The 17,625-nt window shown below is 40.5% G+C and overlaps 1 protein-coding gene across 1 annotated transcript in view; it reads left to right on the forward strand.

The window, feature by feature from the left end:
- Positions 1–3,221: 3,221 nt before the first annotated feature.
- Positions 3,222–17,625, forward strand: part of SCML2 (Scm polycomb group protein like 2) — a 32,569-nt gene continuing 18,165 nt past the window's right edge. Inside the window, exons 1-6 of the mRNA XM_053387122.1 lie at positions 3,222–3,318; positions 5,324–5,392; positions 8,494–8,564; positions 9,904–10,138; positions 11,916–12,004; positions 14,271–14,514. Coding sequence (XP_053243097.1) covers positions 3,297–3,318; positions 5,324–5,392; positions 8,494–8,564; positions 9,904–10,138; positions 11,916–12,004; positions 14,271–14,514 — 730 coding nt within the window. The 5' untranslated portion in view covers positions 3,222–3,296. The remainder of the gene's footprint in view (positions 3,319–5,323; positions 5,393–8,493; positions 8,565–9,903; positions 10,139–11,915; positions 12,005–14,270; positions 14,515–17,625) is intronic.

Consider the following 17,625-nt stretch of genomic DNA (forward strand, 5'->3'; position numbering starts at 1 on the left):
AAGATTGATCACGTACATTTAAAGGAAAACAAGATACAGCTTGGATATGTTCATCAGTCACATTATTAATCTTGCACCGAATAAGCATTAGTTCTTGTAAACTGTTAAAAGTCAATGGCTTGTGATGGTAAATGTGTGAATATGCTGGTGTAAGAGGTTGGAGTTTTAAAGACAATTTATTTAAGGTGCTGACTTGATACTTCATTGGTGAAAAAAGTGCAGGCATTTATATATTTCCGTGTGTGTGTGTGTGTGTGTGTGTGTATGTATGTATGTATATCTGTCTGTCTGTCTGTCTGTCTGTCTTACCAGAATGTAACAAGGCAGAGCTGATTCTTGAGAGGCACAACTTCAGGTTCATTACAGTTGTGTAACTGCAAACCTGAAGGACTTTGGATAAATTAATAGTAGTCTGAAAAGCAAGTCTCAAACTTCCTTCTTACTGCAACATTTTCTAAAGTCTATTTTGAAATATAATTAGGAAGGGAGTTAGAACTTAGATTCAAAACAACACTTCATACAGTTGGAATGACATCTTTTGAAATTAATTCCTTAGCTTAAGCCATACTTTCAAACTGATAGTATTTCACCATTTATTCTCACTTCTGGGCAGTATCCAAGTGGCTCCTATATTGTAAACTTGCATTGAGTCAGAAAGGCGAGAAGGCGAGGGTAGCAGTACCATGAATAGTAGTTTTAAGTGTGCAGTGGATGTTGTGTTGAAATGTAACTATGAACTAATAGTAATGATGAAGGGACTGTATTTCTGCACTGAATCCAGTGGGCAGTTTCACACATTCCCCCCCCCCCAATGTAAAGATCAATCCCCATGTATACACTGGTCATGGTATACATGACAGTTCAGATACCTTTTGGCTGTGCTGTACATACATTAGGAAGCCAGTGTATGTGTCCATAAATGAAAACTGGAATTTTCAAACCTGCAGCGGAATTTCATAAGCCACAAAACAGTATCTTGGGGCCAGGGAGGGCTGCATATCAACAACCCCACTTAAGGACTGCAGTTGCTATGTTAGCAGGGAGTCGTCTCTCCAAAGCTGCACAGACTCTGGAAACTCTGGAATTCTTTTTATGTTTCTAGCAGGGACTCCAGTGGCTAAGAGGGATGATTATCACTGCTGGGTTGGAATCTTTATTATGGGAGCAAGTGCAATCTGGTGGCAACAAAAAAAGATAAAAAAACCACAGACTGTTTAAAGTAGCCTGGACATAAAGTGAGGCCACTGGGACTAAGCATCACCTTTCATAGTTTATTGCTGGCAGAGAAGAGTAGCTTAGGAATGTGTTTGACTTCAGCAGCTATTGGTGATGTTCCATTTAAGCGGATTTTCATTTCTTCTGCTTATTGGATACAATAGACGCGTGAAATGTGTTATGTGTTTCTTTATGTTTTACAGTACTCTTCATAGCACCCTGTAGCATATGAAGCAATTTATAGGCTCAAATTATACGTGCAAGCATTTTTCAGTTTTTGTTAGCTGTGTAAAATGTCACAGAATGGGTTCAGACAGAATAATCCCAGGGAATTACATTGTTTGTGTAATGAGGCAATTGCCAGCTTAGTATTTTATTGTTTGATTTATTGCAGTTTTTGTAGACAGCTTTTCAACTTTAATGGTTCTCAGTCAGAGTGTTATATAAATTGCAGGTGATAATTTTCCTAAAATCCGTAACTATAAGTTAGCACCATCATGAAAAGCAAGTAATTTGGCAAATGCTGGCATAGTGCTACGAAATATAATAAATTAAAGTAATGCTATAATATCCATCTCTGTTTTCAACTTCTCTGGTTAGAAGATGAATATTTCATGAAAATTAATATGTTCAGGATTCAGTTTTTAAATTAATTATGGTGTAAACTTAAATTATAATGAGATATACAAAGGCATGTGTCAATTTATTCTGTTATATACAACATCTGTTTTTGTAATATCATTTATGAATACAATTTTTAAATGGTTGTTTTAATAAATACAACATGCTTCTAATAATCCACAGACAGTATAGATTACTATTAATTTGGCATACGTCAATATCTGAAATACTGAATTCTGGCCAGATGAAGCAAGGATTCAATATGGAATGAACGGCTGCAATGGGAAATAAAAATCTGTTTTCCTTCCTGCTGTTTGGATCTTTGTCTTACACCTTAACATCAAAACCAAATGCAGGATAGTAATCTGATAAATGCTATTGTTTTTTTATCCCCTCATGTTTATCATTTCCCGGTTCAGAGATGGGTATATAATGTATATAAAAGGCATGAGAGATTATTGCCATTAATCAAGGTTGCACATCTCAGGAAGGCAGGGGCAATAAATGACAACATAATTTAAGTTGAGGCACAGACGAGGGAACTAGTAGACTTAACGACTAGTTAAATTTGTGCCTTGTATATTTGTGGAGTGAGTGAAAACATCAACTTTATAGTTTCATTACAGCCAGACACACTGTTGAAAGTGATCTGATAACAGCAGTGGCAATATTTATGAATGTGAGTTGTAAAGTGTGTGCACTTGGGTACAAAAACTGTAGCAATAAAATAGATTTCTGTTTACTAGTATGTGCTGCCACAATTAAAATTTTAATGCTAATACAACCTCCTGTTTTAATGAATTCTAATGAATTTGGTTTTCCTAGTTAGTTATTACTGGTCATAGGATGTCTGCAATGCTTGGGAAACAGTATCATCAAGTGGTATTTTGCTTGACAAACGAATTAGAAACAATAGGTAAAGGTAAAGGTACCCCTGCCCGTACGGGCCAGTCGTGTCCGACTCCAGGGTTGTGTGCCCATCTCACTTAAAAGGCCGGGAGCCAGCGCTGTCCGAAGACACTTCCGGGTCTCGTGGCCAGTGTGACGAAGCTGCTCTGGCGAGCCAGCACCAGCGCAGCACACGGAAACGCCGTTTACCTTCCCGCTATAAAGCGGTACCTATTTATCTACTTGCACTTAGGGGTGCTTTCGAACTGCTAGGTGGGCAGGAGCTGGGACCGAACAACGGGAGCTCACCCACCGCGGGGATTCAAACCGCCGACCATACGATCGGCAAGTCCTAGGCACTGAGGTTTTACCCACAGCGCCACCCGCTGTGACTGGGTTAAAAAGGCATTGCCTGTTTATATTCCGCTTCCACTGTGTAAAAGTTATTTACATATTATTTTGCATTTGGCCTCACCTGCTGTGTTACTGCTCCACAGGAAGCAGCTGTGTTGAAAAAAGAAGCGTGGATGGACGTGTTCTTATTGTGAAAAAGGAGGACCAAACATTTTACCATGGGGAAAACAGCAGCTAAAGGTAAAGTTCTTGAAACAAAGCAACAATGTAAATGAGGGGCTGCAGTTTTCAGGGGGGAAGAGGCCCCCAAGAGGCCTAATAAGATGGGGGGTGGACTAGGAAAGATCTCACAGCTTGGAAATATAACTCACCACAGTCAACTCACTAATCTCGTGACAGAGTGGAATACATTTCTGCAGGGTATTTTATGATTTTTATTTTATGGTCCTTTTCCCTTTTCGTTTTGTGGTCCCATAAGTATATGGGTATATGATTGCAGCCTTTTGATTTAACATACGTATTTCTCTCTAACTTAGTATGTTCACTATTGCTGTATTGCTGTGGTGGAGTTTTCTAACCTTTTATATTGGGGATAGATTAAAATGTCAGGGCCATATAAAGTGGTTTCCCCTCCAGATAGCTGAGCATGTATGCTTGGTCCCATTGTTGCACTGCTGTAGGTCAAAACACTTCCAACACTTGGGAGAGAGTTTACAGAGCTCCACAGGGAACACACAGGTTGTAGTCAATTACATAGCACACTGAAAATGCTTACGCCCTTCCAAATTATGGAGAATTCCTGATTTGGCTAGAAGGCAGCAACTACCATGCTGGGCCAGGTTAGATATTTATTGCTCCCCAACTTTGATCTGTGACCAGCCTAATACAACAAGCATAACAAGATTGCCATCTTCCTTCACATAGGAGCCAACTCCTAGGAGCCGAGGTCCCTTCAGCTCCCCCAATAAAATATTTGAGAGGCTGGGGGCATTGCAAAGTTGATGGGCATTGCAATTCAAATTGGTGTGCCCTGTCATGTGATGGATTATGTGGGGCACGGCATACCTGGGACCCCCCCCCCAATATTCAAGTTGGCACCCCTGTTCCTTGACCTTCAACATCTGGCACCCATTGTTCCACTTTTCATTGAAGCATCTACATGGTCTTACAGTTATGCTGGTAGTTGTCAGAGCAACCCATGGCAATACATTCTACAGATAACTGTATGAAACGGGGTACTTTGTCTTGTAAGGGAATGTTTGTTTTTAAACCTATGTGTCACATTTAGTTTCCTCCAATCGCTTAGTTTTTACAGTATACTGTACGTTTCCCTGATTTTTAACTCTAATCATTACAGGAGATGCACAGTTACTCTTAGAGAAATAAGTAAATAAATCCCACTGAGTCCAGTTGGGTTTCCGTCTTAATAAATGTGTTTAACATTGCAGGATTGGTTGCACTGCCATTTCCTGCACATATATGCCTGAAGCAGGGGTGGGTAGCCTTGATTGGCACAAGGGCCACGTTTTTGGTCAGCCACCCATTTGCAACACATTGCAATGCAAACGCACCCTCAGCAAGGAAGGACTAGACAAGTATACATGAAACATGTATTACTACCCTGTGGGGTGGAGAGACAGACTCAGCAGACATGCTGCATCAGACTCACACATTCAGCAGAGCTTTTGCTCTCTAAGGAAGCACTGATGTAGAAGGGCCTCTTACCCCAGCACTGTTCTGGGGAGCAGAGGAGGAAACCAGCCTCTTTTGCAAAGAGGCCCTTTTACCTCTTGTGTGGCAGAATTGTTGGGATTCTTAGAAGAATGGTGCCGTGCCAGAGGGAGAAGGGGACCTTTTGCAAAGGTTGAAAAGACATTCCCAGACTAAACATGATGACCAGGGGGAGAAATTGAAACCTCACCAGTGCAACAATGAGGACCAACAGTACCACCTGCTGCTTGGCAAATACATACATACATATACGTACGTATGTGTGTCCGTCTGTCTGTCCCCTATTTATTTACTCATTCATTCAAAGTACTTAAATTCTTTTTAGGGCAGAGCTCTTTCAGGGGGCTTTAAAAAGATAATTAGCTTCAAATAATTTAGCTTTGTATACATAGCAGTGGTTCTCAGCTGGAACTATATCCATGCACAATGGAGGGATGCATGGGGTACCTCAGCCCGGGGCAGTTTATTCTGCAAAATTATGTGAAAAATACTGTGTTTTATGTCCTTCCTTTAGATTCTAAGACTATTAAAAGAGAAAAACATGGGAAGAGTTGTCTGTCAAGCAACCAATTGTTAAATAATGGTATGTATTGTAAATGTGAATATTATGAATTATTTTTAAAATAAATAAATGGGGTTTAACTTCTGCTCATTCACATATCTCTCCCATCGCCTCCTGCCTCACCCGATTAGCCTCTCCACTTGTGCAAGGTGCCTCCTTCCTGATTTTTGGACAGTTACAACTACCTCCTGCAGTGTAGTCCATGCTCTTCAGGAGGTCTCCCAATCATCCTGGAATCTTTTAAGAGGGCTGCTGTGTGGGGGGGAGAAGAAGACCAGAAAGATCCTTGCTTTAGTGGCCCTGCCATAACCTTTAGGGTTTTGAAATGGGTAGGGCACTTTATTTTCTTAGGGACTCCACTCCAGGGCCTGGCACCAAAGTGGGGACAATCTGTCATGCACACTTAACCTAGACACACAACCTTAATACAAAAATGCAGACAAGCATACTTAACTCAACTCTGCCTGCCCAGGTATGCTTTTCTTCTTATCTTTTTTAATGAAATAGAGGTGTATAAATTTTTTTTATACATAAGTAATCCCTGCGACGGGGTGAGCTCCCGTTGCTCGGTCCCTGCTCCTACCAACCTAGCAGTTTGAAATCACGTCAGAGTGCAAGTAGATAAATAGGTACCACTCCGGTGGGAAGGTAAACGGCATTTCCATGCGCTGCTCTGGTTTGCCAGAAGCTGCTTAGTCATGCTGGCCACATGACCCGGAAGCTGTACGCCGGCTCCCTCGGCCAATAAAGCGAGATGAGCGTCGCAACCCCTGAGTCGGCCACGACTGGACCTAATGGTCAGGGGTCCTTTACCTTTACCTTTTAAGTTGCTTCCTATTTTCCTACCTGAGCCCTTTGCCTGGGTTTGCTGGTATCTTTGCTCTTGGGTTCAAGAAAGATTTTAGGGTAAGGTAATGTTTCTAAAATAAACCAAAGGGAGAAATTGAAACTTTCTTGATATATAGGTAGACTGAGGGAGTTAAAACGAAAAGCAGGTTTTTTGGTTGAAAATGAAGGAAGTAAAGAAGGACTTTTAAAAGTGACTAGCTCTGCTCAAGATAGGCCTTCCTCACCCTGATTGTGCAAGAGTTTTAACATTTTAAGGAAATAATGGGCGGGATACATGAGTGAAACACAGGGTGTGTGTCACATAATGAATGGTAGAAATCCAGTACAAGCTAATGTCAGAACATGAGATGCAGGAGTCTCACAGCTGCATCACTTGTTACAGCCTTCAGGAGGGTTTCTGCTATTAGCCAGGACCTCTGAGTTTTATTAGCAATTATAAAGCAGCCCTTCCCCCAACCTTGCAGCCTCCAAGTTGTTTTAGACTACATGCATCAAAGCAGTGTCTGAAACCCCCATTGTTCTAGGCGCATTTTGCGATGGGGAATTTCATTAGCGCGAGCAGATTTCAGATGAAAACCTCAGAGTGGAAGGAAAGGAGGACCTTTTCCCGCCTCCCCACTTCCAGCCACTCTCTGAAGACTAGAGAAGAGACCCTCTTAAGAATATTAGGGGTGTGAGCAGGGGAAGGAATGAACATAATATTTTAGCTGCAGTTCATTCATTTTCAGCTCTGTATTGTTATAAAAAGCACGCCTAGACATTCCATTGTCGTGCCTATAATGTAAGTTTAAGGTGTCATTTAGCTCCTAGCTGTCATATCTCAGTTTCTAACACTGCATCAAAGTACTATTGTTATCAGCTGATGGGGATTGCTGAAAACATCTGGAGGGCACCAGGTTGTAGATTATCCTAACAAAGCCACTAGGTGGCAGCATAGTATCATTTTTTCAGTGGCTTAATTTTTGTATTTGGAGTGGAAACTCTTATGAAGGTATGGAGAACATGCACAGGTTAGCAGTGTAAGGTGGGATCTGGACGTGTAGTCCTAATATATGTCTGTTGACTGGCCAGCGTATGAGAGACCTTGGTTTTTTTTTCTTGGCTTGTGAGCTTTGGGATGTCATGTCAACCATCTCCTCCTTCAGTCTGGAGGATAGCTAGAGATGTGCAGAAAGAAGGGATGAAGTAGTAGAGATGGTTGTGTAGGAAGCACATGAGTGAGTGGGGGTACAGGAGGGAAAGACAAGGGGGTGGTTCCCCCCTTTTTGACTCTATTCCTTCAACTATGTGTGTATTTGGGGAGGACATGTTCCCTCTGTCCTGTCCCATCATGTGTACCTGTATGTATATTTTCATGCATGTCTGTGGCTTGTGTGATATGCAGTGTTGTGTGCATTTTGTGTTTAGCTGGTGGTGGGTGGAGGTGGTTCATATCCATCTCTGCCTTCTCTCCACTCCTGCAAACTATTGTGCACCCACCTGCAAAAACAAACAAACTTTCATCTGGATTTTTGAGTGGAGCAGGTATTGATTCGCCCAAATTATACAGCTGTACACTATAATGAAAACCAGCATTTACATTTTTTTTTAAAAGAAACTTTTTAAAAGGATTATTTACTTAGCTCAGCCCTTGCCATTGTTAAACCAAGAACCACTTTATTGTCCCAGGAAATCTCGTGCTATGTAAACACAGTAGTTTATCTTTATTCAGCAGGGTTCTGAAGGAATGGATAGATAACAAAGGGAATCCAGACCCTGCAAACTTAACACACTGCAAGGTCGAGCTATTCTAAGCTGCAGTGTAGCCCAGCTTAAGTGTGAATGCATTTGTGTTTGTTTTTTTCAGCAGTGACTCGCCTCCCTGTGCACAAAGAAATGTTCATTTTTGTTTTATGTTAATGCTCAATCTGTAAAACAGTGAAACCACTTCTATTAATTTCACTAAAACTGCTCCTGCAAATATAGTATATAAATCTAGATTCTAACAAGGGTTTCATATATCTATATCTATATCTGAAAAGAAAAGCATTATCTATATGTATATAGAAAAGAGAAGAAGTTCAGATACTTTGTTTTCCTTTGGGTAATCGATTTCTGCTTATTTTCCAGTAGTCTCTTAGAGTGCTAACTGCTTCCCTCAGCCACAAATGATGACAAATATACAAAAGACTGAAGAAGATAATAAACAAAAATATGTGTGCTTCCTGCAGATTGAAGGCTTTTTATCTCAACAATATGTTTAAATTTTGCTCTCCCATGCTTTTCCCTCCTAGAATATTTTAACTGGGATAACTACTTGAAAGAGACTGGATCCTTAGCTGCTCCTTCACATTGTTTCAGACAGGTAAATGGTTTAAAATATAAATGAGTATATGAAAGTGTTTTATGTTAGTATTGTAGTTTCTTTGTGTTGCTTACCTTTCATAGATATATGTTATGCCAGGGGTGGACAGACTTCAGGCTTATGAGGTTTTTTTTTTGTTTTTTTACAAGAAGCCCAAGGTTTAGAGGGCTTGTTCAGGCATGGCCAAACTTGGCCCTCCAGCTGTTTGGGACTACAATTCCCGTCATCCCTGACCACTGGTCCTCTTAAGCTAGGGATGATGGGAGTTGTAGTCCCAAAACAGCTGGCGGGCCAAGTTTGGCCATGCCTGGTATATTTGGAGAGTGGAGTCAACAACCTGTTGTAATCCCTGAGCCATTCACTGTATATGGATGTACAAATCTGTATCTTGAGTTAACATAGATCAAGGATGAGAACTCAGAACTCTTAAAGTGGCCAATACTGTTGTATAAAAACTTGGCCAAAGGCCGCCAATCATTATGCATATTTTATAAGTTAGAAACACCTAAGAACGTTAGCACAAGGAGAGAAATGGCTTCCTTTTAAAAACTTACACTGTTGTTAAACTATGAGTAGCTAGAACCACCTATTAATTAACTGCAAATCACCCCAGAGATTTCCCAGTTGATACCAGTCTGCCTACTTCTGTGTTACACAGCCCATATGGGTATTTTGCACGCTTCAGATACTTACACTATTTAAAGGGTGGGTGCTCCAGTGGCTTTTAAAATCATAAATACTAGTTGCATAAGTTAAAATTTTCTATCAGGAAGGTATTAGCCTTTCATGCCTCTTAAAGCTGTGATTTGTTGTGAAGTTAATTAGAAGTAAATTACAATAAAATGGATGAGACAGCTTGCAAGTAGGTAAGTTTAGGGTGGAAGTGCCAGCTTACTATAGTTGTGCAAAAGAATAAATTTGTGTAAGAAGCCAACTTCGATACAGTGGATCACCTATTAGATTTGTAGGTGGGGTAGCTCATCCATTGAAGGTCGTTGCTCAGTGTATGTTACTATCTTTTAGCCTAGCCTACCTCATAATGCGAAGATACAACAGGAACTGTAAATCCTTGGTTAAATTGAAGAGTGATTTACAGTAAATATAAACGGCATTTAGGGCACCTGGGATTATTACCCAGGACTCGAAATAGAATCAAATATTCAGGTGCCAGGAAATTTTCCAGCGATTTCTTTGAGGAGCTACACTTGATCTTGGCCCCAAAGGCTGAGAAACAATTATGGTGGTAATAAATAAGCCAAATAAGTATTGCTGATTCCTTCTCTCTCTCTTCCTTCTGGAAAAATAGTCCAGTAAATGCCTTATTTTGCCTTTCTTGCAGTCTAGGGTTCCACCTAGCAATGATTTCAAAGTGGGGATGAAATTGGAAGCCCATGACCCTCGAAACATTACCTCAGTATGTATAGCTACAGTTATTGGAATCACGGGTGCCAGATTAAGGTTGCGGCTTGATGGAAGTGACAACAAAAATGACTTTTGGAGGCTAGTGGATTCTTCTGACATACAGCCAATTGGAACCTGCGAGAAGAAAGGAGGAATGCTTCAGCCACCACTTGGTAAGAAAACATATAAGCCTAACATGGATGAAATCAAAGTTTGCTTTGAAGTCACAGTAGAGTTTGAAATGACATATCAAAATAACAGCAGCTGGAGATAAAGGGAATGAAGAATAGACTAAATGTACTGGACTGGGTGAGTTGGGTTGAGTTTGCTAGAGATAATACAAGTGAACCATGGATTCATGGCACTTCTGTGAGAAATGTCACTTTAGTTCCCAGGTTTTTCCTTCAAAACCCTCTGTGGCACTGTCCTCCCGTTATCCTCTGCCCTTGCCCAGTTCCACCATCTTGATGCGTGACTTCTTCAAAGAATTCCACCCCTTCTCTATTGCAGCCCTTTAGAACTGTCTCCCCTCCCAGAAAAAACCTGTGTGATGCCACCTCTCTCACATCCTCAAGCCATATCTGTCCTGTGTGAAGTCTTTGGGGGCTTCCTGGTCCCCCTTGCCCTACTGTAATCGCATGTCACTGAAATAATGCACATTCTTCCCTGTTTACCCCATGCCTCCATTTCCCTCCTCTTTCCCTGTTGATGTCTGTGTTCTGTTGTAGGCCGTAAGCCTGCAATAGATTAGGGACCTGTCTTCCAAAGCCTGTGTAGCACCACTGATGGTTCTGTATGAATAATGGAAATAATAATCGGTTAGTAATTTAGTGGCGCTTTAAAGCAGAGGTGACTAACCTGTGGCCTCCAAATGTTGTTGGACTCCCAGTCCTCCCATCGGCTTCAGCCAGCAATGCCAAAGATTATCAGTTGCACATTTGGAGAGCCACAGGTTCCTTCCCCGGGTATGAAAATCTTGCTCCTGTTAGCAAGATGTTTTATTGCCTTCAGGGTGAGGGATGCATTCCCTTCTGAAAACTTCATAAGGACCACGTGCCAATGGTGGCCAAAGGGGAAAGTGCACGAAGCAACAAATGTAAAATTTTTGCCTTGGTACTATAGGCTAGTTTCTATGCAAATTTGCACCCTCCTCTCTACCTAGCCAGTGAGGGGTGGGGGGAAAAGAGAGACCTGGAGGTTCCCCACACCTGGCCTATACTGAGAAAGTAATTGTTTGGAAGCAAAATGGCTTGAAACAGGTGTTTCAGCACCACCAGTGAATGAAATTATCTGTGTGAGTGTCCCCCCCCCTCAAATCTTTGCAGTAATGTTTGCCGGATACTATAATGCAATTAGTTTGCTCCTGCAGTGTATGTAAACTGGCACATATCTTTATTGAGCCAGACAAGTGAGCCCTTGATAAAATATATCATACTGTGTTTGGTTCTCCTATGTTTTCTGAAGATAGGCAGAATTCCAGTGTCCAAATGGTGTTGCACAGCTAAATACCTTTTTGAAACCTTCTCTTTGGCAGTTTTGCCGCATCTTGTTTGTTGGCTGAGCTTGGAGCTAATTGTGTGTGTAATTGCCTCCTGCTAACTGTATACAAAACTGGCATTTCCCAAGTGACGTTGAACTGTCTGGTCCCAGAAATCCTATTCCGCTCGTAATACAGTATGAGTCAAAACACTCCCTTTCTGCTTAACTTGAAATATAGTACTGTATTCCCACGTGTTGCACCAGGTGCTTAGCTTAGTATTGCTCAATTATGGTTGTAGCTTCTGGTGGGAAGTGTCTCAGCACGATGGATGCCCCCATGCTCATCCTCTGTTTATAATCAAAACGTATCCTGCAGAGATAATGGCACTTAACAAAGGTTCTCTTGTTTCTTAAAAGGCACACTTTTGGTAAATCTGTTATGCACAACTCATCTATTGTTGTCAATTTTAGGGTTCCAGATGAATGCATCTTCTTGGCCAATGTTTCTCCTAAGAACACTAAATGGTGCTGAAATGGCGCCTGCTTCATTCTTTAAGAAGGTAGGAGACTCGGCTGCAGTTGTATTGCTTGTTGAGGATTCCAGAGCACTATACTGCACTGTCCAGCCTGAAAAGGCAAGGAAGTTGTTTAAAAGGACAGGACTACTAGGAAGGGGAACATCTTTCTCCATCCTCAGTGCCTGCATTTAGAAAATGCCTGTATATGTCTTGAGTTCAGAACAAATCTCTTTGGTTTTAACAGTTTTAGGCTTACCTCTCCACACAGGTCAAATTAATATATTAAAATATGTGTGCTGTTTATTATATGTGATGTTCCTGTTCATGCATAAATGGGGCATTACAGTCTAGACAAATGTAGAAGTTAATTCCTGTATGGGAGAGGTTGACTTTTTTCTGTTGAATAGTCTGGTGAATGTATCAAAGACTTCTAAGCATAGTAAACACCCATAAATTATGCCCCATCCTCCTTATTCCAGTCACTGTTGTATGGATCATACACAAATGACAATGCAGAACACATTTTTATGCTAAAAACAATACACACTCTTGTAACAATCTCAGCATTTTTACTCCTTTCTTCTCTCTTGGTATATGATGTTTACATGTGTTTTAATTTGTGCTTAGTTTATGTTATTTTAATAACTGAAGCTCAATCCAGATAAGACTGAGGCACTAGAGTGTCTGCTCTTGCACTTCTGATCTGAAGGAGCAGGTTCGTAGCTTGGGGGCACTGCTGGATCCTTTGCTGTCGCTCGAGGCTCAGGCGGCCTCAGTGGAGCGGAATGTCTTCCATCAGCTTTGGCTGGTGGCCCAACTACGCCCCTATCTGGACAGGGATAGACTAACTACTGTTGTCTATGCTCTGGTAACCACAAGTTTAGATTACTGAAATGCGTTCTACATAGGGCTGCGTCTGAAGATGGTTCAGAAACTTCAGCTAGTGCAGAATTCAGCGGCCAGGTTACCGGAGCAAGATGGTTTGAACATATTACACTGATCCTGGTCTGACTGCATTGGCTGCCATTTCCAGGCCCAATTCAAAGTGCTGGTTTTGACCTATAAAGCCTTAAATGGCTCAGGACCGTAATACCTCAAGGACCGCCTCTTTCCATATGAACCTACCCGGACCCTGAGATAATCTTCTGAGGCCCTCCTTTGTGTGCCGCCTCCTTGAGAGGTCCAGAGGGTGGCAACTTGAGAACCGGGCCTTCTCTGCAGTGGCTCCCCGTCTGTATATAAATTCAGTCAATAGTAGTAGTGGTAGTAAATTTGGATGTTTTAAACTTTTTTTGCTGATTATTTTATTGTGTTACTCATTTTGTAAACTGCTTCGAGGTTTGGTTGGGGTTTTTTTTACACACAAGCGGAACGGAAATGTTATGAAATAAATAAATAAACTTTATGAATTGCACCAAAGCTGGAACAGTACAAGTCTGTTCTGCGAAGAAAATGAAGTGGGTTGATTTACAAAGTGAAGAAATGAAATAACGTGCCTTAATTATGTAAGGAAGAAGAATATAAGTTATATTTACAACTTAAATTGTCCTTTTAGTTACATGGAAAATTTTTCAAATGAAGCTATGCCCCTTTTTATTAATAATTCATGTCCCTCCCCACAAAACTTGGAAATCAATCTAATGAACAATAAAAAGTAAGGAAGAGTAGGAAACAAAATGCCATCATGGAAGCAATTCATCATTTGAACATGCATTGAAGTCACATTATGCAAATTCGAATGGCTTTATAAGAGAGTCTCCTGTTCGTTTACAAACCTGCTTTAGGCATAGACTTGAAGATGATAATTGGTCAGTTCATGGTCTCAACACTGATGGGTGACACTGCAAACTATTTTATGTTTTTCACAACGCTGTAACAACTTATTTTTCTTGTGATTATCAAGGCGTTGGAAATATGTTGCTTGGTAGTTCTGTTTCTTTCATCAGTAATTAAGGAAAGAAATACGTATCTTAAATTTTCAACAACAAAAAATGGACTTCTTGTTGATAGGCGGTAATAGAAATATTGTAAATAACTAAATACTCCAAAGTGACCTTTTGTTGATTTCTTTTAAATTCTTTGCTGCTTTTTATCACTCATAAAACCTGTCATTTAGCTTAGAAACATGAATTTTTATTCATGGAGGAGCTCTGGACCATAGAAAATACAGGAAAAACGCTAACATTTCCCCCCCGGTACTATGTATCTTTTGGGGCATGAGTCCTTTTAGGCATCAAGGTTATATGAAACTCATTTCCTTCCAAGATCTCATGTGTACATACCTGTTTGGCTCTTTTTGTTTTGGCAGGAACCTACAAAGCCTTCTCCAAACTGTTTTAAAGTTGGAATGAAGCTAGAAGCAATAGACAGAAAAAATCCTTATTTAATATGTCCCGCAACCATTGGGAATGTTAAAGGAGATGAAGTTTTTATTACCTTTGATGGCTGGCGAGGGGCATTTGACTATTGGTGTAAATATGATTCTCGGGATATCTTTCCAGTCGGATGGTGCGATTTAACAGGAGATGCTCTACAGCCACCAGGGAATAGTGGTAAGAATTTTTTATTTGTTAAATTCCACATGTCAGGCTCATCTGGTCCATCTTTGCTTTTAAGCCTGTGCCTTTAAGGCTTTGATACAGCTGACAGAGAAGCTATAAGGAAAAATGTGTTGGTTTTTGTGTGTTTCCCATCATCATTTAATGCTATAGCAAAATCTAAGTCGGGTGAAATAAAGCCTAAGGCATCTCACTAGCTTTAATTAAATGTCTTCACCAGCACCAGGGATCACCATTCCAATGTCTGCAGGTGCCATGGTGGCTACGAAGGTTTTGTGACTGCCACCCTACAAAATTTGCCCACCGGTCCAGAAATATTGGTGACCTCTGCTCTATCATTTACTATCCTTGCAATGCAGCTTCCCCTCATGTTCATGGATAGAGGATTGCATCCGAAGAGAGCCAAACCTTGATAACTTTATGCTTGCCACCAGTTCAGATGTAATGAGAAACCGTAGGGTCACGTTACCTGAACAAGGTGTAGCAACCCTTGGGAGTTGCATGCTTCCCTCTCCCCCACTGTTGTGCTAAGGAAGGTGATTGGAAGCTTCTTTGGATAATATGTAAACCATGGTTTCATATGATCAGGAACATGGCTTGTTCTCACAAGTCATCACTTAAACAGACTTACCGTTCCATGACATTGGACGTAATGAAAGCTGTGTTTAAAATCAGAAGCAAAATTATCCCATGGTTTTTCGTTATGTCTGAACTTAGCCAGTGTTATCATTGTCAGAAGTAGTGGCATTTCACATTTCCTTAATAAACTTTTCCACAATTACGATTGCATTATTTCTCTTGTGCATGTGCGTCTCTCTCTTTCCCTCCCTCTCCCTCTCTTACATTGGTGTACTATATTTTGTTCTCATTACAGTAATGTCAAGAGATGCTGCTCAGCTGTTGAGTTGCTTATGGCACCAGCATAGCTACTGTCCATACAGTTTTTCAAATAGTTTTTCTAGCAACTATTTCTAGATGCATTAAGTAGTTTTTTCTAGATGCATTAAAAAGCAGGTTCCCTGAAAAAGCTGAGCAACTATCTCCTTCCTGTTTCAGAAGACCATAATTTGTCTTATATGGAGCTGCAACATCTGACTATTTGGTAATAGTAGGGTTTGACTATTCTGGGTCTGCTTATGGATCCTAAAATAAATGAACAGATGTGGAAAAGTTGTAAGCACCAATAATTTTTTAGTCTTTTTCATAGGTCTACACATAATGTTTAATGCATATTCTCACACCTTATCAAAACAAGGATAAGCAATTGTAGAAGCAATTGAAGAATCCTAGTTGCTGTTATATGTTTGCACTCTGTGATACTGAAAGCTCTATAAGCAATCAGTACTCTCAATACAGAAAGCCGTGTTAACATCCTTTGCTTCTTGTTCCATCCTTTCAAGATGCATTGTTGCTCCGGTTAGTATAAGACTATTTGGTTTGAAAAGACTTTAATAAAGTTGTTGCTTAGGATCAGAGTTTTAAGCAGGGGCTGCTGCATAGCTAGAGCACCCACAAGAGACCTGAATGCTTGATGTCTCAATTGTTTTGCCAGCTCAGCGAGAAACAAAATGCTTTGTTTTGTTTGTGGAATGGAGAGGGCCATTGTAATGCAAAGCAATGGCCTGAAAAGAGCAAAAGGGCTGCCCACCCCCTTCCAACCGCACATTATATATTAATTACAAAGAGACACTGCCGATAACCCCCCCGCCCCATTTTAATAAACTAATATTTTAATGCACTAATATTTTAATACAAATCCTGTTGAGATTACAAAATGGTTTTCAAGTTTTGGCTCCTGTAGCTCAGCTGAGATACCTCTGTACATGATGCAGTTGTGTTGGCAGCTCGATTTCTTTGCTTGTCCTTTCACTCTTTCCAGATTCTCTGACCCCATGTAACCTTTGATCCACTCCTCAAGAGGGGGTGGTTAAGGAAGTATGAGCAGGTGACTGATGGTCACTGTCAATAGAGCCCACAGACAATATGTGAATTGCTTTAGCAGTCTCTCCCCTCCACTCTGTTGCCCTCCCCCTTCCTCTTCCTCTTAAACCAACAAATGCAAATTGCTGCACCCTGATTTGCTCCTGCAAAATTTCAGTGCCCGCTGTCCAGGCAGCGTGGGCTTTGTTGCAGATCTGCTTTTTCAGTCTAAAAAAGCAGTCCTATGAGATTGGGTCTTGAACCTTACAAGTGGCTAATGTAAATGACATCTGCATCTCTGGAATATAAAGGTAGGAGACCTGTTTAAAGGAAATTGTTTTTATATAGCGTTCCAGCAGGGGCTCATTATTACTCCATTTGCAGCCTTTGTTCAGCAAGCACTATCCATCATTTATTCCAAAGAGCAGAAAGTTACTGTGTGTAAAAGCGTGTACCTGCTATTTTACAACCTGTGGCATTGAAGGGTGTTTTCTTTGTATTTGTGAACTCTGCTGTCCTCTCAGATTTTTGCTGCATGTTAAGCCATTGACATTTCAGTGGAGGCAGCGATAGACTGTAGCACAAACATGTTTATTCCAGATAACTGTTGTTTTGCAATGTGTGAGTGTGGCAAGTGTGTGTGAGAGTGTGTGATGAAATTTGTGTTTGTGTGCAGTGAAATTACATTTTGTAATAAAACTTTTATTTTTCAATTTTTACACCAGTGATGATTTTCTGAACATCGGAATACATGGAATTTAACTTCACATAAATGTACCTTCTTAGAAATGTTTCATTCTTCAACAGTGGTATAATACAAGTGGTTGATAACTTTTGAATGTGATGAAGAAGAAAAGCAACACTGTTTAGTTAGCTAAAACGTCTCCAGAACTGTATAAAGCTGTATGAAAAAGAAATGTATAATCCGTAGGGTGTGGTCTAGTCAAACAACAATATACATAGGAGCTGGGCCAGATTTCATTGGTTAAAATTTTGTGTCACATAAATAAATTTTTTTCCTCCTATGAATGTGTTCTCTCTGTAGAATTTACCTGCTTTACACAAAAACAGACCATGCAACCTTGGTTATATCTTTCAAACATAGTTTTCCAGTGTTTAATTGGTCCAAAATGGTGCCACAATTTTATTTTTGAAAACTGAAGTGTTTTCCCTTTCACATTGAAG

Source organism: Podarcis raffonei, chromosome 4 (assembly GCF_027172205.1).
Source record: "Podarcis raffonei isolate rPodRaf1 chromosome 4, rPodRaf1.pri, whole genome shotgun sequence".
In the NCBI taxonomy this organism is placed as follows: Eukaryota; Metazoa; Chordata; class Lepidosauria; order Squamata; family Lacertidae; genus Podarcis; species Podarcis raffonei.